This window comes from Salvelinus fontinalis, chromosome 41 (genome assembly GCF_029448725.1).
Source record: "Salvelinus fontinalis isolate EN_2023a chromosome 41, ASM2944872v1, whole genome shotgun sequence".
NCBI lineage: Eukaryota > Metazoa > Chordata > Actinopteri > Salmoniformes > Salmonidae > Salvelinus > Salvelinus fontinalis.
This window is the reverse complement of record NC_074705.1, coordinates 12,987,976-13,011,313: the sequence shown is the minus strand read 5'-3', so window position 1 is coordinate 13,011,313 and position 23,338 is coordinate 12,987,976. Positions and strand designations below refer to the sequence as shown.

The following is a 23,338-nucleotide window of genomic DNA, read 5'->3' as shown; positions in this document are numbered from 1 at the left end:
AAGTACTGGTGTACAGAAGAAGCCTATATTCATGTGGATAGGACTCGATCCAAAGGAAAAAACAATAGTATAGTTCAGAGTGTAATTGATGGCAGTTTGGTCCTTGTGTTTTCAGAGGAGATTCTGCAGTCACACATAGTACACTGGTGGTCACCTGACGGAGAGAGACTGGCCTTCCTCATGATCAATGATACCCTGGTACCCAACATGTTCCTGCCACGGTTCACTGGCAGCCCCTACCCCAGATCACAGGAGTACCCATACCCCAAGGTAATGGAGAGACGCGATATAATGGGATAGCATGCTGCTGAAGAAAGTGCATGTATCTATCTGTGTCATTATTTTGCCTCCATTGGTGAAATTGTGCTTGTTTGTTGGAAAAACAACACGATTGGTCAACAACAACAACAACAACTGTTGGCTCAAGGAACAGTTATTTCAGTTCTGATGATATAACTATTGTACGTCTTTGTTGATTCACACAGTATACTAGATTTGAGCTCCGGAAGTCATGTTTCTGTGCTATCGACTGACGCGCTGTATGATGTGTACTGCCTGTCGATACAACATCTATGGCTATCCAGTTATCGAGATTATCCCGCGCATAGAGTTGGTTAGAAATACTGCTCACATAAAGGTCTTATATTCTGATAGATCAAGTATTTATGGAGTCTCAACAAAAGGGAAATTGGAAACTGAATAAATGATTAGACAAAATGATCAGAACATGGCTCAGATTTTGTAGCAGGAGGTAATAGCGCTTCTAACAAAGGCTGTGATGGTTATGGAATTTTGAATTACGGTTATTTGTCAGCCAAATGGTCACGGTTATAGTTACAAGTATAACCGTTCGAATAGCAAAAAAAAAAGAAGCACTGGCTCCTCTGGCTGGTGACTGCACGTCTAGTCTTTTTTAAATGCCCGGCTGTCTACAGTCAGCTGTCTACAGTCTACAGTCAGCTGTCTACAGTCTACAGTCAGCTTTTATCTTCTCTCATCTCTCCTTACATTGGTTGTTAGTGAATCAGGCTTACTCTTACTTATTGCTTTTAGGTAAAGTTTGTCGACTTAAAAATGACGTTCTTCATCCATAATCGTTGTTTACACGATTATAGATTTACCGTGCCAGCCCTACTTCTATCTACATCCGTCAGAACAAAGAAGCCTGCTTGTATGAAGAATTCACAATGATATTCTGCCAGTTCAGTCATTACCTCCAGGGATAAAAAAAATAAAATAAAATGATTTGCTCGGTCATCTCTGAGATAATCTCTCGTCGGATGTTAAGCTAGGACAGACATCCAAATGGTCCAGGCAAAACAAAGATGTTAAGCTAGGACAGACATCCAAATGGTCCAGGCAAAACAAAGATGTTAAGCTAGAACAGACATCCAAATGGTCCAGGCAAAACAAAGATGTTAAGCTAGAACAGACATCCAAATGGTCCAGGCAAAACAAAGATGTTAAGCTAGAACAGACATCCAAATGGTCCAGTCACAACAAAGATGTTAAGCTAGGACAGACATCCAAATGGTCCAGGCAAAACAAAGATGTTAAGCTAGAACAGACATCCAAATGGTCCAGTCACAACAAAGATGTTAAGCTAGGACAGACATCCAAATGGTCCAGGCAAAACAAAGACGTTAAGCTAGAACAGACATCCAAATGGTCCAGTCACAACAAAGATGTTAAGCTAAACAGACATCCAAATGGTCCAGGCAAAACAAAGATGTTAAGAATATAATAACCTGTGCGGTCATTTGAAGCATTGATTGTTTGCATAGTTTATAATGAGTTGCTGAATATCCACTGTTCATGCACCTTGGTTTGAAAGCGGTGTAGCAACAGTATTTGTTTTTCTCGGAATACTTACTAATTGACCTTATGAGGATCTTTTTGCTGACAGGCTGGCCAGCCCAACCCTACAGTCAGGCTGTTGGTGGTGAACCTGTACGGTCCCACACACACTCAGGAGCTGGTACCACCTGATGGCCTGAGAGGAAGGTGAGGAAGACACATCATTCTGGCAGCCCCTTAGTTCTTTTAGTGTGCATTTGTAATTGTTGTGGTGCCACCAGGTGTGTCAGGTTATTCTTTGCATGTTATGTCTTTACTAACCGTTATAACCAGTATACGACAATTGAATCTGTATGGCTGCATGTTTAATTGTTTCCAGGGGCAGACTGGGACCAGAAATCGGTATTGTCATTTCTAAAACACCGGCAATTTTTTTCCCCTTGAAACCCCCACACCGTCCATTATATTCCTCAAGGCCCCTACATTGGCCCAGTTTTCCCATCGAGGCTCCCATTATTAGCCAGAAAGTGATCATTTTGCGTGAAAAATCCAAGCTAAAGAGGCCCATAGACTAAAAATGAACCAGCCCATCTGGCATTTGCCTGAAATGCCAGAAGGCCAGTCCGCCCCTGATTGTTACAGTGCATGTTTGATCAAGTGCCATTCACAAGTACACAACCATCATTCATAAATATGATTCAAATGGCCCAGAGAAGTAGTTGCTATACGTCTGAATGTTTGTCTGACGTTGACCCAGAGAACACTATGTGAGTATGGTGAAGTGGATCAGCAACACCCATGCAGCGGTTCGATGGCTCAACCGGCCCCAGAACTTGTCCTTCCTCACTGTGTGTGACGCCACCGTTGGATCCTGTGTACAGGTGGGTTTTTCCTTCATCTACGCTAAAGTGGTCCTCCCTAGAAAGGGTTTTATTGGCGTCATCTGTGTCGTACTCCATGTTGGATCTAAGACGTGTTCCTTCACTTGAATTTCAGAAACATGAGGAAGCTTCAGATCTCTGGCTCACCAGACAGGTAAGCTGAAATGTAAATGTTCTATAATATTAGCAAATTCATATTTCCATCTAGTAACATTTTATTTGAATGCTACTGTGGGCTTGATGTGGTTCAAATTGTGCTGCAATTTTAAAACAGTGAGTATTGTATCTATATGCTAATAGTAAAGAGGAAATTGATGCACTTTGACTGTCCCTTAAAATCCAATGTCCTCAGAACCAGGAGCCAGTGTTTTCAAAGGACGGGAGCAGGTTTTTCCTGACCATACCGGTGAAGCAGGGGGGACAAGGAGACTTTCATCATATTGCCATGCTCACCAAATCGGTGGGTGCTGTCATACTCCAATTCTGAAATACACATGGGTCATCTTGTCATTCTCCGGCTTTTTCAGTGCTCACTATGTGTCTTTTTTTTTAACATGTTTTTATCGAGAGAAAAAAAATCACAATTTGTCTTTTCTCAGTTCAGAAGTGATCAAAATGATGTCCGTCACTTGACGTCAGGCAACTGGGAGGTGACCAAGATATTAGCTTATGATGAGGGGGAGCAAACCATGTAAGTCTGTCCGATCGTTTCAGATCAGTTAGGAGAATAATTGAATGTCTTATTTTGTGCTACAGATATGAGCTTCAACAAGTGTTGACCTTTTTTTCTATTTTCAAACATCTCTTCTGTTGAAACTATTATATTTGTAACTATAGTTTCTTGTACCTACCCTAGTTAAAGTTATTCTGCTTTCACCTATATAGATATTTTATCAGTACTCAAGACTCCCCACAAAAGAGACACGTGTACAGGTGAGAAATTATTTTAAAACGTTTTCCCCACGAAGAAATGCGCATGCTGTACGTCGAAAATATTAGTCTCAATAACACCAGACATTTCAGCCGCACTCTAGTAGCTGTTAGCCCTATTCAGCTACAGTTTATCTTACCCATTCGTACTGCATAGATATAATACATTGTTGAAATGCAATTATCTCAAGAATGTGAAGAAGTGCAACAACAACAAAAAATCCCTCTTTCAGTGCATCTACTATTGGTCTGTTCTCTCAACGATGTTTGACCTGCGAGATGAACCAGGAAGCATGCACGTTCTTCGATGCAGCCATCAGCCCGAACAAACAGCATGTTATTCTACAGTGTAAAGGTAAGGTCTGTGTTTTTTCGTTCTGGAAATCATTCAGCCAAATACAGCTTTATGTAGTAAAACCCAACCTATTCTGGGTAATGTATGAGATATGGTTAGGGAGTAATTATGCCATCATGTATTTTATGATACAGTAGCAGATGGCGCCTGGGTCTCCTAACCACTGCTTTAATAAGTATATCCCACGGGTGACGTCGTTGGGCTTACATAGGCTAGGGTAGCTACAATACTACTATAAAACCATGTTAGAATATCATACTAAGCGTTTGTTCAGTCTCAAAACGATGCTATGCAGTATTGCTAGTGTATCTTCTGTTCCACAGGTCCCGGTGCTCCATCTGTGATGCTGCAGAGTTTTAATGATGTAAACAGTGAGTAATACTAAGTATTGATATGAACTCTCGTCTCCTGTACTGTACTGTTTCCGGTCTGTTTTAATGGTTCCTATTTCATATTTGGCCACAAGATTGTTGGCTGTGTTTCACATCGTATGAAATACATTTTCAACAGCTGTCCAAATGAACCGTTCTGCCAAGGTTTAAATGAGCATCTGGGAAGTGTTTTTTAATGCAAATTGTATTGATTTGTCTTTTATATGCCTGGATGCTTTTCAATGATACTGAATATGAGGCATAATTGTACTGAAATGATGTGATTGGTGACAGTCTAAAACAAAGAATCACAGGACATGGGGTTTAGATGCAGTGGCCTATGTGAAGTCAGCCAACTGTATTAGAAACATTTTAAACGCAAATGAATGTGCTTCGTGAAACAATATGTTGATTGATTTTTCCATCACAGTTTAATACCCCATATAATCGGTATCCTTGTGTCTCTTTACACACAGTATGTCAATGGTTACTTTCGCACTTTATCCCCACAGCTTACTTTATATTGGACAACAACATGCCGCTGAGAGCTGCCTTGGAAATCAAAAAGATCTCTAAGTCAGATGTCAGGGTTCTTCCAAGTGAAGACTTTGGTAACTAACCATTTCTCTCTGTGTATATTTCTCTCTCTCTCTCTCTCTCTCTCTCTCTCTCTCTCTCTCTCTCTCTCTCTCTCTCTCTCTCTCTCTCTCTCTCTCTCTCTCTCTCTCTCTCTCTCTCTCTCTCTCTCTCTCTCTCTCTCTCTCTCTCTCTCACACACATCGTTTATTTGAATAACTACTGTAATTCAGTATTTTCTTCTCACAGAGCTGCCTTTGAAACTCACCTATCCACTTGACTTTTCTGAATCTCTTCTCTATGGCCTTCTTTTGATTGTGTAAGCATCGCTCCTCTTTCCTGGCATTCTAACATAGTAACACAGTCTTAATTAAGTACATTTTCATTCAGCAATACATTTAGAACTGAATACGTTACCTTGAGAACAAACACAATGATTTTCTAACTCCAAGTCCATGATGTGAGATTACGCTTTCTTTAATTAAGGGAAGATGTTTTCACATAATATGGAACTTTAAATTTGTTAACTTGTTTGCGAAGCTTGAATTAACCACCCTCTTTCTCCCTCTCCCTCCCCCTTCCGCCCCTCTCTTAGTGGTGGTGGGCCTGGCAGTCAGTCGGTGAGTGATGAGTATGAGCTGGGTTGGGACTCGGTGCTGGTGAGTTGTGATGAGGTGATCGTGGCCAGGCTGGACGGCAGGGGGACAGGCTTCCGGGGCCTGAGAGTCCTGCAGCAGGTCCACCAGCGCCTGGGTACCGTGGATGTTCAGGACCAGATAGCTGCATTGGAGTATGTAACCTCCGACCAGCATGTGATATTATATATATATATATATATATCATCATATTATATCATATCTATATACACTGCTCAAAAAAATAAAGGGAACACTTAAACAACACAATGTAACTCCAAGTCAATCACACTTCTGTGAAATCAAACTGTCCACTTAGGAAGCAACACTGATTGACAATACATTTCACATGCTGTTGTGCAAATGGAATAGACAAAAGGTGGAAATTATAGGCAATTAGCAAGACACCCCCCAAAACAGGAGTGATTCTGCAGGTGGTGACCACAGACCACTTCTCAGTTCCTATGCTTCCTGGCTGATGTTTTGGTCACTTTTGAATGCTGGCGGTGCTCTCACTCTAGTGGTAGCATGAGACGGAGTCTACAACCCACACAAGTGGCTCAGGTAGTGCAGTTCATCCAGGATGGCACATCAATGCGAACTGTGGCAAAAAGGTTTGCTGTGTCTGTCAGCGTAGTGTCCAGAGCATGCAAGCGCTACGAGGAGACAGGCCAGTACATCAGGAGACGTGGAGGAGGCCGTAGGAGGGCAACATCCCAGCAGCAGGACCGCTACCTCCGACTTTGTGCAAGGAGGTGCACTGCCAGCGCCCTGCAAAATGACCTCCAGCAGGCCACAAATGTGCATGTGTCTGCTCAAACGGTCAGAAACAGACTCCATGAGGGTGGTATGAGGGCCCGACGTCCACAGGTGGGGGTTGTGCTTACAGCCCAACACCGTGCAGGACGTTTGGCATTTGCCAGAGAACACCAAGATTGGCAAATTCGCCACTGGCGCCCTGTGCTCTTCACAGATGAAAGCAGGTTCACACTGAGCACATGAGCACATGTGACAGACGTGACAGAGTCTGGAGACGCCGTGGAGAACGTTCTGCTGCCTGCAACATCCTCCAACATGACCGGTTTGGCGATGGGTCAGTCATGGTGTGGGGTGGCATTTCTTTGTGGGGCCGCACAGCCCTCCATGTGCTCGCCAGAGGTAGCCTGACTGCCATTGGGTACCGAGATGAGATCCTCAGACCCCTTGTGAGACCATATGCTGACACATGCACATTTGTGGCCTGCTGGAGGTCATTTTGCAGGGCTCTGGCAGTGCACCTCCTTGCACAAAGTCGGAGGTAGCGGTCCTGCTGCTGGGTTGTTGCCCTCCTACGGCCTCCTCCACGTCTCCTGATGTACTGGCCTGTCTCCTGGTAGCGCCTGCATGCTCTGGACACTACGCTGACAGACACAGCAAACCTTTTTGCCACAGTTCGCATTGATGTGCCATTCTGAATGAACTGCACTACCTGAGCCACTTGTGTGGGTTGTAGACTCCGTCTCATGCTACCACTAGAGTGAGAGCACCGCCAGCATTCAAAAGTGACCAAAACATCAGCCAGGAAGCATAGGAACTGAGAAGTGGTCTGTGGTCACCACCTGCAGAGTCACTCCTGTTTTGGGGGGTGTCTTGCTCATTGCCTATAATTTCCACCTTTTGTCTATTCCATTTGCACAACAGCATGTGAAATGTATTGTCAATCAGTGTTGCTTCCTAAGTGGACAGTTTGATTTCACAGAAGTGTGATTGACTTGGAGTTACATTGTGTTTTTTAAGTGTTCCCTTTATTTTTTTGAGCAGTGTATATTTATTTATTTACATATGATGGGATGTATAGACATTATGGACAGTATATGGATAGAATATGTATATATATATAATATACAATACAATACGATGCGATATACACTATTAGATGATATGATACGATATGCAATATATAACATGTAATGCTATATACAGTGCGGTGCGATGCCATACAATATGATAAAGACAATACCATAAGATAAGACAGGATGTAATATGGTACGATACAATATTTTCCCTTTTCCATTGAAATCCATTGAAAATGAATGTCATGGTTGTGTACACTTCCCTGTCAGTCATCTGTGCTAAAGCCCTCATGAAATGTCTGGAAAAAGAATTAGTCAATCGGTTTTGGGTTGTTTTTATTTACTTATTACAGATACTTGATGACACTCCCATACATTGACCGCGCGCGGATCGGAATCTACGGAAAGGCAAGTTTAACTGCTGTCTTTCAGTTGATCACCATGCTTCAGACTCACGGGTGTGTTCAACAAGTGACGGTGTTCTTTTCTTTCCAGGGATACGGTGCTTACCTCACCTTGATGCTTCTGAGGTCCACTGCGCTGATTAAGTGTGCAGCTGCTAATTCCCCAGTGATTGACTGGAAACTTTACGGTGAGTAATGTTTCCATGATCTTACCCTTTAGGTCAGTTTCCTTGACAGAGATTAAACCTAGTCCTGAATTGAAAAGCAAGCTGAATGGACAATCTCCATTGAAATAGCTTTCTAGTCTAGGTTTAGGCTCAGTCTAGGATTAAATATTGTACAAATGTGATAATCAATGAAATTGGAGATGAAAGAACTGAATACTTTTTTGAAATGTTGCGTACTTTCTCTACATGAAGCTTCAGCATTTTCAGAGCGATACTTTGGCCTGACGTCAAAGAACGACAACAGATATCAAGTAAGTTGTTTATCACAGTCCATCTGTTGTTGTTATTGATGGTTTTCTATTTGTTGTTCTACACTATTTCACAGCAGATTGGAGAACAGCGGGAACTGTCACACTGAAGTGTGTGTGTGTGTGTTTGGTGTTCGTATTTATGTGTGTGTACGTGCGCAAATTTACGTGTGTGGGCCAGGTATTTACATGTTCATGGGCCAGGTATTGTTCATCAGTCAGAATAATAACTAGTGAAGCTGTACAACTTCCTGTGAGAGATTACTGTGTTATCAGTGAAAGTGTTCCCCTGAAAGTGGGTTGTTGATATGTGGGCCACACAGTTCCAGCCATTTAAAATGTAAATGATGCTAGTCCAGAGAAGTAGGTCAAATTGATCATAAACGAACAGCGGGGCATCACTCATACAGTCCTTAGAGGTAGATGGAAAAAGGCACATTCTGTTAACTACCGCTTCTCTCTCCCGGATCCGGGATCCTCCTCATCAAAAAAGCTGACTAGCATAGCCTAGCCTAACGGGACAGGATATCATATAATATAATTTTCATGAAATCACAAGTCCAATACAGCAAATGAAAGATAAACAGCTTGTGAATCCAGCCATCATTTCCGATTTTTAAAATGTTTTCCAGCGAAAACACAATATATATTTATATTAGCTAACCACAATAGCCAAACACACAACGCCATGTTTTCACCATGTTTCCACCGCATAGGTAGCTTTCACAAAACCGACAAAATAGAGATAAAATTTGTCACTAACCAAGAAACAACTTCATCAGATGACAGTCTTATAACATGTTTGACAATACATTTATGTTTTGTTTGAAAATTTGCATATTTGAGGTATAAATCATAGTTTTACATTGCAGCTACCATCAAAAATATCACCAAAGCAGCCAGAATAATTACAGAGAGCAACGTGAAATACCTAAATACTCATCATAAAACATTTAGGAAAAATACAGGGTGTACAGCAAATGAAAGATAAACATCTTGTGAATCCAGCCAATATTTCCGATTTTTTTAAGTGTTTTACAGCGTAAACACAATATAGAATTATATTATCTTACCACAATAGCCAAACACACAAACGCATTTATTCACCGCAAAAGGTAGCTTTCGCAAAAACCAGCAAAATATATCAAATTAATCACTTACCTTGAACAAATACATCAGATGACAGTCTTATAACATCATATTATACAATACTATTATGTTTTGTTCGAAAATGTGCATATTTAGAGCTAAAAATCCTGATTATACATTGTGAATACGTAGCATCGATTCACCAGAATCTCCGGAGATATTTTGGACACTCACCTAATCTGACCAAAGAACTCATCATAAACTTTACATAAAAATACTTGTTGTATGGCAAATGAAAGATACACTGGTTCTTAATGCAACCGCTGTGTTAGATTTTTAAAAATAACTTTACCATAACATACAGCTTGCGTTATTGCGAGACAGCGCTCACCAAAACGGCGGAGAATAGGACTCAACATTTTACACAGAAATACGAAATAACATCATAAATGTTTTCTTACTTTTGTTGAGCTTCCATCAGAATGTTGTACAAGGAGTCCTTGGTCCAGAACAAATCGTTGTTTGGTTGTAGAATGTCCATTTCTTCTGTTGAATTAGCAATCTTGGCTAGCCATGTGGCGCGAACATGCCCATCAACTCTTGGTGCAAAGAACGGAAAATTCCAAAAGTTCCAATAAACGTTGAATAAACTGATAAAACTCGGTTGAAAAAAACCTACTTTATGATGTTACTATCACATGTATCAAATCAAATCAGAGCCGGAGTTATTCGCCGTGTATACGTAACGCTTTTCAGAAGCCAATGTCGAGCTCCTTGGTAGACAAAGAAAATTCCTGACCTGCCACTCCAAAAGCTCTTGTTCGGCCTCAGATCAAGCTAGACACCCCATTCCACCTTCCACTGCCTGTTGACATCTAGTGGAAGGCGTATGAAGTGCATGCATATCGATAAATATAAGGCAATTGAATAGGCAGGCCCTGAAACAGAGCCTCATTTCAGATTTTTCACTTCCTGCATGGAAGTTTGCTGCAAAATGAGTTCTGTTTTACTCACAGACATAATTCAAACAGTTTTATAAACTTCTGAGTGTTTTCTATCCAATAGTAATAATAATATGCATATTGTATGATCTAGAAAAGAGTACGAGGCCGTTTCATTTGGGCACGATTTTTTCCAAAGTGAAAACAGCGCCACTGTATTGACAAGAAGTAGCCCCTTTTTTTCAATTTTCGCCTAAAATGACATACCCAAATCGAACTACCTTTAGCTCAGGCCCTGAAGCAAGGATATACATATTCTTGGTACCATTTGAAAGGAAACACTTTGAAGTTTATGGAAATGTGAAAGGAATTTAGTAGAATATAACACGATAGATCTGGTTAAAGATAATACAACGAAAAAACAAACCGTTCTTTTGTATTTTTTTTGTACCATCATCTTTGAAATGCAAGAGAAAGGCCATAATGTATTATTCCAGCCCAGGTGCAATTTAGATTTGGGCCACTACATGGCATCAGTGTATGTGCAACGTTTTAGACTGATCCAATGAACCATTGTATTTCTGTTCAAAATGTTGCTTCAAGACTGCCCAAATATGCCTAATTTGTTCATTAATAACTTATCGTGTTCAAAATTGTGCACTCTCCTTAAACAATGGCATGGTATTCTTTCACTGTAATAGCTACTGTAAATTGGACAGTGCAGTTAGATTAACAATAATTTAAGCTTTCTTCCAATATCAGATATGTCTATGTCCTGGGAAATGTTCTTGTTATTTACAACCTCATGCTAATGTAACCGATGTGAAATGGCTAGCTAGTTAGAGGTGGTGCGCGCTAATAGCGTTTTAATCGGTGACGTCACTCGCTCTGAGGCCTTGAAGTAGTTGTTCCCCTTGCTCTGCAAGGGCCGTGGCTTTAGTGGCGCGGTGGGTAACGATGCTTCGTGGGTGACCGTTGTTGATGTGTGCAGAGGGTCCCTGGTTCAATCCCAGGCAAGGAGAGGGACGGAAGCTATACTGTTACACTAATCGCATTAGCCTACGTTAGCTTAACCGTCCTGTGGAAGGGACACCGATCCAGAATAAGATTTATAATGAAGCAACACACTGGATCCCCTGGGGTGTTAGACAGGTTTAATCCAGTCCTGTATTGTAGCCTGGCTCAACCAGACTAAACACTGTGCTCAGCATTGTTTGTGAAGTGAAGAAATAAGTGAGCAGTCTGATTTAACAAGGCTATTTTTTTTTCTTTTTTGGGGGGGGGGGGGGGGGGGGGTGGATCAGCTTAATATTGCGGAAAGAATGTTGCTTCCAATGTAATTGTCTGCATCATTTCCAATCCCCCATATTTTTTGGGGTAAATATATATATCCATTCACGCATGCATACATATACACATATATACATACACATACCTCCATAGACATACATACTTTTTTTAAAGAGTATACCTTTATTATTATTCCCCGCAAACCCTACCACCGATCCCCCAATTGGAGTAAACTGATAAACATTTCTGTTTTTACCTTCAATTTATACATCTTATACACATTTTACAGACACAGTCTACTTTATAATAGTTCTCTCTTGTTTGTTCTTAGTCCTTCCTCTATTTCTGTTATTTCTCTATTTCTGTATTTCTGATTTCCACTTGTAACTGTGCTATTTCACAATAGCTCCGCACCTATACACATTTCACAGATCCCGTATGCCCTACATTGTTTATCTTGTTATTAGTCCCACCCTTCAGCTCCACTCAACCTTTCCCATCTATCTTCCAACATCATCCATTTCGGATTTTTATTTGCCATATATTTTTCAACTGTGCTGTGATGCTTCACAAAAGATTTGAATCTTCCTATTCTCAAGGCTAGTTGTTTAACGTGATCTTTTCACAACTATTTATTCAGTGCTGTGGTTGGTTTTCCCTCAGATATTGCTTTCTGTTCAAACCTGAGGTTTTGTTATACTTTTCAGGTATTGATATGAAAATTGGTGTATATTGATATTGATGTGTATATAGATGTGTATATTGATGTGTATATTGATGTGTATGGTGTACACTACAGGTCAAATGTTTTAGAGCACCTACTCGTTCAAGGTTTTTCTTTATTTTTACTATTTTATACGTTGTAGAATAATAGTGAAGATATCAAAACTATGAAATAACACATATAGAATCATGTAGTAACCAAAAAAGTGTTAAACAAATCAATTTATATATGACAGCTTTACACACTCTTGGCATTCTCTCAACCAGCTTCACCTGGAATGCTTTTCCAACAGTCTTGAAGGAGTTCCCACATATGTTGAGCACTTGTTGGCTGCTTTTCCTTAACTCTGCATTCCAACTCATCCCAAACTATCTCAATTTGGTAGAGTTCGGGGGACTGTGGAGGACAGGTAATCTGATGCAGGACTCCATCACTCTCCTTCTTGGTCAAATAGCCCTTACACAGCTTGGAAGTGTGTTGGGTCATTGTCCTGTTCAAAAACAAATGATAGTCCCACTAAGCACAAACCAGATGGGATGGCGTATCATTGCAGAATGCTGTGTTATCCATGCTGGTTAAGTGTGCTTTGAATTCTAAATAAATCACTGACAGTGTCACCAGCAAAGCACCCCCACACCATAAAGCCTCCTCCTCCATGCTTTACGGTGGGAAATACAGATATGGAGATCATCCGTTCACCCACATCACGTCTCACAAAGACACAGCGGTTGGAATGAAAAATCTTCAATTTGGACTCCAGACCAAAGGACACATTTCCACCAGTCTAATGTCCATTGCTCGTGTCTCTTGGACCAAGCAAGTCTTTTCTTCTTATTGGTGTCCTTAAGTAGTGGTTTCTTTGCAGCAATTCAACCATGAAGGCCTGATTCACACAGTTTCCTCTGAACAGTTGATGTTGAGATGTGTGTTACTTGAACTCTGTGAAGCATTTATTTGGGCTGCAATTTCTGAGGCTTGTAACTCTAATGAACTCATCCTTTGCAGCAGAGGTAACTCTGGGTCTTCCATTCCCGTGGCGGTCCTCATGAGATCCAGTTTCATCATAGTGCTTGATGGTTTTGCGACTGCACTTGAATACACTTTCAAAGTTCTTGAAATGTTTCGTATTGACTGACCTTCATGTCTTAATGATGGACTGTCATTTCTCTTTGCTTATTTAAGCTTTTTTTTGCCATAATATGGACTAGGCCTTTTACCAAATAGGGCTATCTTCTGTATACCAACCCTACCTTGTCTCAACACAACACTCCAGGTGACTACCTCATGAAGCTGGCTGAGAGAATGCCAAGAGTGTGCAAAGCTGTCATCAAGGCAAAGGGTGGCTATTTGAAGAATCTCAAATATAAAATATAGCATATATTTTGATTTGTTTAACACTTTTTTGGTTACTCCATGATTCCATATGCGTTATTTCATAGTTTTGATGTCTTCACTATTATTTTACAATGTAGAAAATAGTAAAACTAAAGAAAAACCTGTTAATGAGTATGTGTTCTAAAACGTTTGACCGGTAGTGTATATTGATGTGAATATTGATGTGTATATTGATGCGTATACAGGGCTCATCTGTGAGAAAGACCTTGGTCTCAGCATGACTCCCTGTCAAAATAAAGGTTCAACAAAATTGAGAACCTGAGGTTACACTGTCTCCCATATCTATTCTTTCAGGTTTCTAGAGTGCTTCCAAATATGAAAGGACTGCAAGGAAACATGATGAAAGGACCGCAAGGACCGGATTTTCTGTTGATTCATGGAACCGCTGATGGTAATTACCCTTTTGTTCAACAGAAATGGAAAATAGACATTCTTAAATCTGTCAAAATCAGTGATTAGTGTTGTATTCAAAGTCAATTTGCAAAACCAATTGGTGCTTTTTTGTTTTTTTCTCAGCAAATGTTCATTTCCAACATTCAGCAGAGTTGATTAAGCATTTGATCAAAATTGGAGCGAACTACACAATGCAGGTACGAGCCGTGATCAACAAATTTGAATGAAAATGTGGAATGAGTGATTACATAATGTGATTATTGAAGTGATTTTGATTGCTAGCCGATATATTTGCACTCACCCACCACACTCGCACGTACGCACACGCGCACACGCGCGCACACACACACACGCCTCTCAGGAAAAACATTGAGTTACTTTCTTGTTCGTTCTAACTGATAGATGAGTAACCACAATTCACTACAGGAATGACAGTCCCAATGCTGGACAGTACTATCCTGACTGACCTTGTGTTTGACCTTTGACCTTTGTTTGAGACAGCTCTACCCAGACGAGGGCCACTTCCTGTCCCTGCAGAGCCAGAAGCACCTGTCTGAGTCCCTGGTTGGCTACTTCAGAACATGTTTTCAGGACTTCAGCACACCGCTACCTGAGGAGATAGGCAAAGAGGATGATGACTGACAGGGTTGGGGTTTGATGGTGACTGACAGGGTTGGGGTTAGATGGTGACTGACAGGGTTGGGGTTAGATGATGACTGACAGGTTTAGAGTTAGATGATGCCTGACAGGGTTAGATTTAGATGGTGACTGACAGGAGGACGTGCAGACGGGCCGTGTGTGGATCTGGGATCGCTATGTTGAAGCAGTACAATGACTGCTCTGCCCTCGCGAGGGATGTTTGGTGTTGATTAGGTGTCCAATGTAGGCAAGACATACAGTTGAAGTTGGAAGTTTACATACACTTATGTTGGAGTCATTAAAACTAGTTTTTCAACCACTACACATATTTCTTGTTAACTTCTCTGGGATATGTGGGACGCTAACGTCCCACTTTGCCTAAAGCCAGTAAAAATGCAGAGCGCCAAATTCAAATAAATTACTATAAAAATCAAACTTTCATGAAATCACACATGAAAGACACCAAATTAAAGCTACACTTGTTGTGAATCCAGCCAACATGTCTGATTTCAAAAAGGATTTACGGCAATAGCACACTATATACTACTATATATACTGATTATGTTAGGTCAGTATATAGCCACAGAAAACACAGCCATTTTTCCAGCCAAAGAGAGGAGTAACAAAAAGCAGAAATAGAGATAAAATGAATCACTAACCTTTAATGATCTTCATCAGATGACACTCATAGGACTTCATGTTACACAATACATGTATGTTTTGTTCGGTAAAGTTCATATTTATATCCAAAAATCTGAGTTTAGGCGGGACGCTACTGTCTCACTTGGCCAAAGGCCAGAGAAAATGCAGAGCGCCAAATTCAAATAAATTACTATAAAAATCAAACTTTCCTTAAATCAAACATGAAAGATACCAAATTAAAGCTACACTGGTTGTGAATCCAGCCAACATGTCAGAATTCAAATAGGCTTTTCGGCGAAAGCAAACAATGCTATTAGCTGAGTTAGCACCATAGTAAACAAAGAGAGAGAAGCATATTTCAACCCTGCAGGCGCGACACAAAATGCAGAAATAAAAATATAATTCATGCCTTACCTTTGACGAGCTTCTGTTGTTGGCACTCCAATATGTCCCATAAACATTACAAATGGTCCTTTTGTTCGATTAATTCCGTCGATATATATCCAAAATGTCCATTGATTTGGCGCGTTTGATCCAGAAAAACACCGGTTCCAACTTGTGAAACGTGACTACAAAATATCTCAAAAGTTATCATTAAACTTTGCCAAAACATATCAAACTACTTTTGTAATACAACTTTAGATATTTTTTAACGTAAATAATCGATACAATTAAAGACGGGATGATCTGTGTTCAATACAAGATTAAAACAAACTGTAGCTAGCCTTCTGGTCATGTGTCTCTAACAAACAGGACACTTCGAGTGACCCTCGTTCAAGATGGCCGTACTTCTTCATTACACAAAGGAAAAACCCTCAAGCAATTTCTAAAGACTGTTGACATCCAGTGGAAGCGGTAGGAGTGCAAGAAGGTCAATTAGAAATCTGTATTCCCAATGAAAATCCATTGAAAAGAGAGTGACCTCAAAAAAAATAATCTGAATGGTTTGTCCTCTGGGTTTTGCCTGCTAAATAAGTTCTGTTATACTCACAGACATGATTCAAACAGTTTTAGAAACTTCAGTGTTTTCTATCCAAATCTACTAATACTATGCATATCCTTTCTTCTGGGGATGAGTAGCTGGCAGTTGAATTTGGGTATGCTTTTCATCCAAACGTGAAAATGCTTCCCCCTATCCCAGAGAAGTTAACAAACTTTAGTTTTGGCGAGTTGGTTAGGACATCTACTTTGTGCATGACACAAGTAATTTTCCAACAATTGTTTACAGACAGATTATTTCACTTATAATTCACTGTATCACAAATCTAGTGGGTCAGAAGATCACATACACTAAATTGACTGTGCTTTTAAACAGCTTGTAAAATTAGAGAAAATGATGTCATGGCTTTAGAAGTTTCTGATAGGCTAATTGACATCCTATGGGTCAGTTGGATGTGTACCTGTGGATATATTTCAAGGCCTACTTTCAAACGCAGTGCCTCTTTGCTTGACATCATAGGAAAATCAAAATAAATCAGCCAAGACCTCAGAAAAATAATTGTAGACCTACACAAGTCTGGTTCATCCTTGGGAGCAATTTCCAAACGCCTGAAGGTACCACGTTCATCTGTACAAACAATAGTACACAAGCATAAACACCATAGGACCACGCAGCCGTCATACCGCTCAGGAAGGGGACACGTTCTGTCTCCTAGAGATAAACGTACTTTGGTGCAAAAAGTGCAAATCAATCCCAAAACAACAGCAAAGGACCTTGTGAAGATGCTGGAGGAAACAGGTACAAAAGTATCTATATCCACAGTAAAATGAGTCCTATATCGACATAACCTGAAAGGCTGCTCAGCAAGGAAGAAGCCACTGCTCCAAAACCGCCATAAATTAGCCGGACTACGGATTGCAACTGCTCTTGGGGACAAAGAAGATATTTTTGGGAGAAATGGTCTGATGAAACAAAAATATAACTGTTCGGCCATAATGACCATCGTAATGTTTGAGGAAAAAGGGGGAGGTTTGCAAGCCGAAGAACACCATCCCAACCGTGAAGCACGGGGGTGACAGCATCATGTTGTGGGGGTGCTTTGCTGGCGGAGGGACTGGTGCACTTCACAAAATAGATGGCATCATGAGGCAGGAAAATTATGTGGATATTTTGAAGCAACATCTCAAGACATCAGTCAGGAAGTTAATGCTTGGTCGTAAATGGGTCTTCAAAATGTACAATGACCCCAAGCATACTTCCAAAGTTGTGGCAAAATGGCTTAAACTTCTTATGGCTGCAATCCCGTTAACGGGATGATATGATAACAGCCAGTGAAAGTGCAGGGCGCCAAATTCAAACAACAGAAATCTCATAATTAAAACTCCTCAAACATACATGTATCTTATACCATTTTATAGGTAATCTTGTTGTTATCCCACCAAAGTGTCCGATTTCAAATAGGCTTTACAGCGAAAGCACCACAAATGATTATGTTAGGTCACCGCAAAATCACAGAAAAACACAGTCAGTTTTCCAGCCAAAGACAGGAGTCACAAAAAGCAGAAATAGAGATAAAATGTATCACTAACCTTTAATGATCTTCATCAGATGACACTCATAGGACTTCATGTTTCAAAATACATATATGTTTTGTTCGATAAAGCTCATATTTATATCCAAAAACCTCAGTTTACATTGGCGCCATGTTCAGAAATGCCTCCAAAATATCCGGAGAAATTGCAGAGAGCCACATCAAATAACATAAATACTCATCATAAACTTTGATGAAAGATACGTGTTTTACATAGAATTAAAGATACACTTGTTCTTAATGCAACCGCTGTGTCAGCTTTCAAAAAGCTTTACGGCAAAAGTACAACATTCAATAATATGAGAACAGCGTTCAGCCACAAAAGGAAGCCATACAGTTACCCGCCAAATTGTGCAGTCAACAAAACTCATAAAAAGCATTTTAACTCTTCACTTTCCTTTGCTGATCTTCGTCGGAATGCACTCCCAGGACTCCCACTTCCATAAGAAATGTTTGTTTTGTTCGGTAATGTCCATCATTTATGTCCAAATAGCTATTTTTGTTAGTGTGTTTGGTAAACAAATCCAAAGTAAGAAAGAGCGTTCACTAAAAGCTGACGAAATGTCAAAAAGTTCCGTAACAGTCAGTAGAAACATGTCAAACGATGTATTGAATCAATCTATAAAATGTTTTTAACATACATCTTGAATAACGTTCCAACCGGAGAATTACATTGACTTTAGATGTGCGATGGAACAGAGCTCCCTCTCATGTGAACGCGCATGGTCAGAGCATGGCCAGGTCATGGTAGACCTGACTATTTCCTGTCTCCTTCGGCCCCACTTCACAGTGGAGGCATAAGACAAGGTTCTACAGACTGTTGACATCTAGTGGAAGCCGTAGGAAGTGCAAAGTCATCCATATCCCACTTTGTGTTCAATAGGGGCTGTGTTGAAAATCGACCAACCTCAAATTTCCACTTCCTGTTAAGATTTCTTCTCAGGTTTTTGCCTGCCATATGAGTTCTGTTATACTCACAGACATCATTCAAACAGTTTTAGAAACTTCAGAGTGTTTTCCATCCAATATGAATAATAATATGCATATATTAGCAACTGGAACTGAGGAGCAGGCAGTTTACTATGGGCACCTCTGTGCACCTTTCATCCAAGCTACTCAATACTGCCCCTGCAGCCATAAGAAGTTTTAAGGACAACAAAGTCAAGGTATTGGAGCGGCTATCACTAAGCCCTGACCTCAATCCTATAGAACATTTGTGGACAGAACTGAAAAAGTGTGTGCGAGCAAGGAGGACTACTAACCTGACTCAGTTACACCAGCTCTGTCAAGAAGAATGGGCCAAAATTCACCTAACTTATTGTGGGAAGCTTGTGGAAGGCTACCCGAAACGTTTGACCCAAGTTAAACAATGTAAAGGCAATGCTACCAAATACTAATTGAGTGTATGTAAACTTCTGACCCACTGGGAATGTGATGAAAGAAATAAAAGCTAAAATAAATCCCTCTCTACTATTATTCTGACAATTCACATTCTTAAAATAAAGTGGTGATCCTAACTGACCTAAGACAGAGATTGTTTACCAGGAATAAATGTCAGGAATTGTGAAAAACTGAGTTTAAATGTATATGGCTGTGGTGTTTGTAAACTTCCGACTTGTAGCTGTGGGGTAATGTGATGTGTGTGTGTGTGTGTGTGTGTGTGTGTGTGTTTGGTTTGTGTGTGCGTGCGTGCGTGCATGCGTGCTTGCAACATAAAGGACTACAGATCATGGAGGCTTTTTCTTTGTAGAATAACACAGTGGTAGGACAGAATCTGAGGGTTAAATGTTATTTTTTAAATTTTTTAAATTCCACTTAGTGATACACTGGTTTCTCCCTTCACAGCTTTTACCATCAGCTGTATCGTTATACTGTGAAAGCATACTTTTGTTGACGCCCACATTTATCCACATTATTCCAATTGTAATAAGCATCAACACAACTCTACCGCTTTCCGTCTGTCTTATCCCATTCCTACCTGTGCTCTAATAATGCTTACATTTTACTTTCAGTTACTGACATGCGCACATATTAGGTGATGTTACATACGATATAACACCATGTATTATGTGATAAAGTGCTATTTTTCATGTCTTATGATATGCTGTTTTCAGCTGTATGTTTACAGTATACAGTGTGTATATCTTTGAGATATGTGTCGCAGGGGTTTATCTATAAGAATATTGTATGAGTTTACGGTCTTTGTTTTTGCTGGGGTTTGTTACACTTCAGATTAATAGCCATTGTCTTTGGATTAATTGAACAATAAAGAAGTTTAGAAAACAACTGTATTCTGCCAATGAAATGTCCATGACAGGTCTCTCTGGGTCTCATACTGAGGGACTTTCTGTTGACTTTTCCATCTGAGAGCCAAGTAAATATAGGGCTCAAAATAATATATTCTGCACAGCATTCAGATGTCTGGAACGACAGTGACTCTGAAGTCTTTAATCCTGTTTAAGTATCCATTGTCTACTCAGTGTCTCAGTGGTTCAGATGTTAAGTTATGAGTGCATACAGGTTGGAGGTTATTGCTGCTCATTCATTTATTGTATACAATACAAATCCATGCACACATTGGGTATGATATCCCTGTTATAGTGGATGTTTGCCATTCATCTTTACTTGATTTTATTAGGTGTGTTTGACAGGGGCAATGCACATTAATCAACATGTGTGAAAATGTCTGTGCCAGATTAGCCAGCCGGCTAATTTTCTACTGTAGTCCCATGGATCTAGCCAGTGACCTGTGTGATTATTTTACAGACAGACTGTTTGCATCCTGAATGGCACCCTTTTTAGTGCACTACCTGCAGAACCATAGGGCTCTGGTCAAAAGTAGTGCACTACATAGGGAATAGGGTGGCATTTGGGATGCATACTGAGAGAGATTTAATTACTTTACTGGAACAAATTAAACACTGTCCTGTGAGTCAGCTTCATACTGCGTCTCCTCTGACTGAATGAACCTATTTGAGAGAAGGAAAGTGCAAAATAGGTAGCCTCAAAGCCATGTATATTAATACACTGAGTTTTCTATGCTTCCCCATTGTGTGAGACAATGGTGAGCGCAGCATTCAGTCTGGTTTAACCAGGCTACAAAATAGGCCTTGAGCTTGAGCGATGTGGAGGGATACAGAGCCAAATGACAACAGCACACTTCTCCCATCTCTATATGAAGAGATCACATTGTTGCACGACAGATTCACTTGTGATGGGCATTGCACTTTGTTATTATTCATGCACTTAGGGATTCTGTCTGTCGCTGCTTTCTTTTTAAAGTCGTTGGGGGGGGGGGGGGGGGGGGGGTTTGGGGGTCTCACCACCCTAGAAATAAATACATTTTCGACCTGGATGATACTATGTCAAATGGACATTGACTGTAGCACTGCCTGGTTTGTTTAACTATTATACAGTAAGAAATCCTAGCCACTTAGCCAGAGGACGCTTTTACACATGGATCACTGAAGAGCCCTAACTGTGCTAGCTGAATTGGTTTATTGTGTTGTTAAAAACAAAAAACAGCTGCTTATCTTCAGATTACATCTTATCATACAGTATATGGAGCATATGTACGATCTTGCTAACATCAATATGTCCTTTTCTCATTCTTAGACCTGAAGCCTCCTTCTCATAGTCTGGTCCAAGATCTGAAGGTGCTCTTGTCAACTCCCTTACTTTCATTGTCAAGCCAAATATTGTTTTTCTTGACAATGAGTGACGAGGAGTTGGTACGATAGGACAAATGACCTGGTCCTGAGGCTGTCCTTCCCATGCCTTGAGAATATTCTTATGTCCACTGTCAGTTCTGGTGAAGGTCTGTGTGAGAGATTTCGAGAAGAAAGCAAAAGCTAAAAAATCTTCATTTGAACCAGTTTGCTACAACAGGAAATTAATCCTGCAACAACAGGAAATGTGAATTATTATGTGGATTATAATTAATGGCTATTTTTGTATGGGTTGATGAAACATTTCGTAAGGGAAAATCAAAACAAAATACTGTACATTCCATTTACCAATTTCTTCATTTTTCTAAGTAAGCCAATGTTTTGGTTTCGTGGCTCAAAGAAGGATGTTACAATTAGAAAAAAAAGTGCAGTACATAATGTTAAGTACATGTAAACAACAATATTGTGTGTATACTCAGATTTAGATAGCACAAAGGGCTTGGAGATATTTTCAACTGATTTCCCCTCAAGATAATCTAGCCAATATAGACTGAATAAGCCTTTTGTATGCATGCATGCACACACTGCCAGTATAGCTTGTCCATTGGTTTATTAATTCAATTACATATCAAGATGATAGAAACGGTAGGAGAAGTTATGTGACATCAAATATACATACAGCTACTAATTTAGGGTTGAGACAACATCTATTCCTAACGAGAGCTTACACAGCATGGAGATGTGTGTTGTTTAGTTCTAGACTTCACATTGCATACACGGTGCAAGTGGGTAGGACGCAGAGCATGGAAACAGACCCTCAGGGCCTGCAGAGACTAACATGGCCACAACAACCCATTATTATTTACAGCATTGATACAGGTGTAGGATCTTCATTTGATCACTTGTTGCAAGAGAACTTTCCTGCATGCAGGACATTTTCAACGTGCAGTGTATTTGAGGTTTAAAAAGGCTTTTGAATTTAGAAATTTCCACTTAGAAATTTCCGACTTGATTTTCCCTTACGAAATGTTTCATCAACCCATACAGAAATAGCCATTTTCTGAGTGTTTATTGAGTGTGGTTTTTCTGAGGCTGAGGGAGGAATCAACATGCAGCCAACTGAGCCACATTCCCTCTCCCACTCACCACCCCAGAGTGAGACATCCAACCAGGCGGGATTATAGCCTGACAGATAGAAGCATTAGAGAAGGCTGGGGCCCTGTACACTGACATGGAATCTGAACCTTGGAAGGGGTTCCAAAAGGGGTTCTTCGGCTGTCGCCATCGGTGAAAGGGTTCAAGGTGAAACCTTTTGGGTTCCATGTAGAACCCTTTCCACAGAACGTTCAATACGGAATCCAAAATAGTTCTACCTGAAACCCAAAAAGTTTATCCGATGGGGACAGCCGCAGAAACCCCTTTTGGAACCCTTTTTTCTAAGAGTGTATTGAAGGCCTTTCACTGCAGAGTTTTAACTGGAATACTGATGAGCACTATGGAAGCCACACATTATCCTGAAGAGGATTTGACATAGACCTATGCTATGTTTCTATGTTGAAGAAATGGCTGAAATAGAGTTCATAAGCCTGCCATCTAAACAAATGGGATCAATGGGCTTGCAAGTAGGTCCCCAATGTCCTTCCAAGGTTCAGATTCCATGTCAGTGTACAGGGCCCCAGCCTTCTCTAATGCTTCTATCTGTCAGGCTATAATCCCGCCTGGTTGGATGTCTCACTCTGGGGTGGTGAGTGGGAGAGGGAATGTGGCTCA

At 40.4% G+C, this 23,338-nt stretch overlaps 1 protein-coding gene across 2 annotated transcripts in view; it reads left to right on the top strand.

The window, feature by feature from the left end:
- Positions 1 to 20,186, top strand: part of LOC129840722 (inactive dipeptidyl peptidase 10-like) — a 67,202-nt gene extending 47,016 nt beyond the window's left edge. For both annotated transcript variants that reach the window (XM_055908838.1, XM_055908840.1), the window contains exons 9-26: positions 116 to 270; positions 1,907 to 2,004; positions 2,555 to 2,678; positions 2,794 to 2,832; positions 3,031 to 3,138; positions 3,278 to 3,369; positions 3,564 to 3,611; positions 3,842 to 3,963; positions 4,287 to 4,334; positions 4,847 to 4,945; positions 5,160 to 5,229; positions 5,506 to 5,700; positions 7,731 to 7,785; positions 7,873 to 7,969; positions 8,201 to 8,259; positions 13,990 to 14,086; positions 14,212 to 14,285; positions 14,590 to 20,186. In XM_055908838.1, coding sequence (XP_055764813.1) covers positions 116 to 270; positions 1,907 to 2,004; positions 2,555 to 2,678; positions 2,794 to 2,832; positions 3,031 to 3,138; positions 3,278 to 3,369; positions 3,564 to 3,611; positions 3,842 to 3,963; positions 4,287 to 4,334; positions 4,847 to 4,945; positions 5,160 to 5,229; positions 5,506 to 5,700; positions 7,731 to 7,785; positions 7,873 to 7,969; positions 8,201 to 8,259; positions 13,990 to 14,086; positions 14,212 to 14,285; positions 14,590 to 14,730 — 1,721 coding nt within the window. In that variant the 3' untranslated portion in view covers positions 14,731 to 20,186. The remainder of the gene's footprint in view (positions 1 to 115; positions 271 to 1,906; positions 2,005 to 2,554; positions 2,679 to 2,793; positions 2,833 to 3,030; positions 3,139 to 3,277; positions 3,370 to 3,563; positions 3,612 to 3,841; positions 3,964 to 4,286; positions 4,335 to 4,846; positions 4,946 to 5,159; positions 5,230 to 5,505; positions 5,701 to 7,730; positions 7,786 to 7,872; positions 7,970 to 8,200; positions 8,260 to 13,989; positions 14,087 to 14,211; positions 14,286 to 14,589) is intronic.
- The last annotated feature ends 3,152 nt before the right edge of the window (positions 20,187 to 23,338 follow it).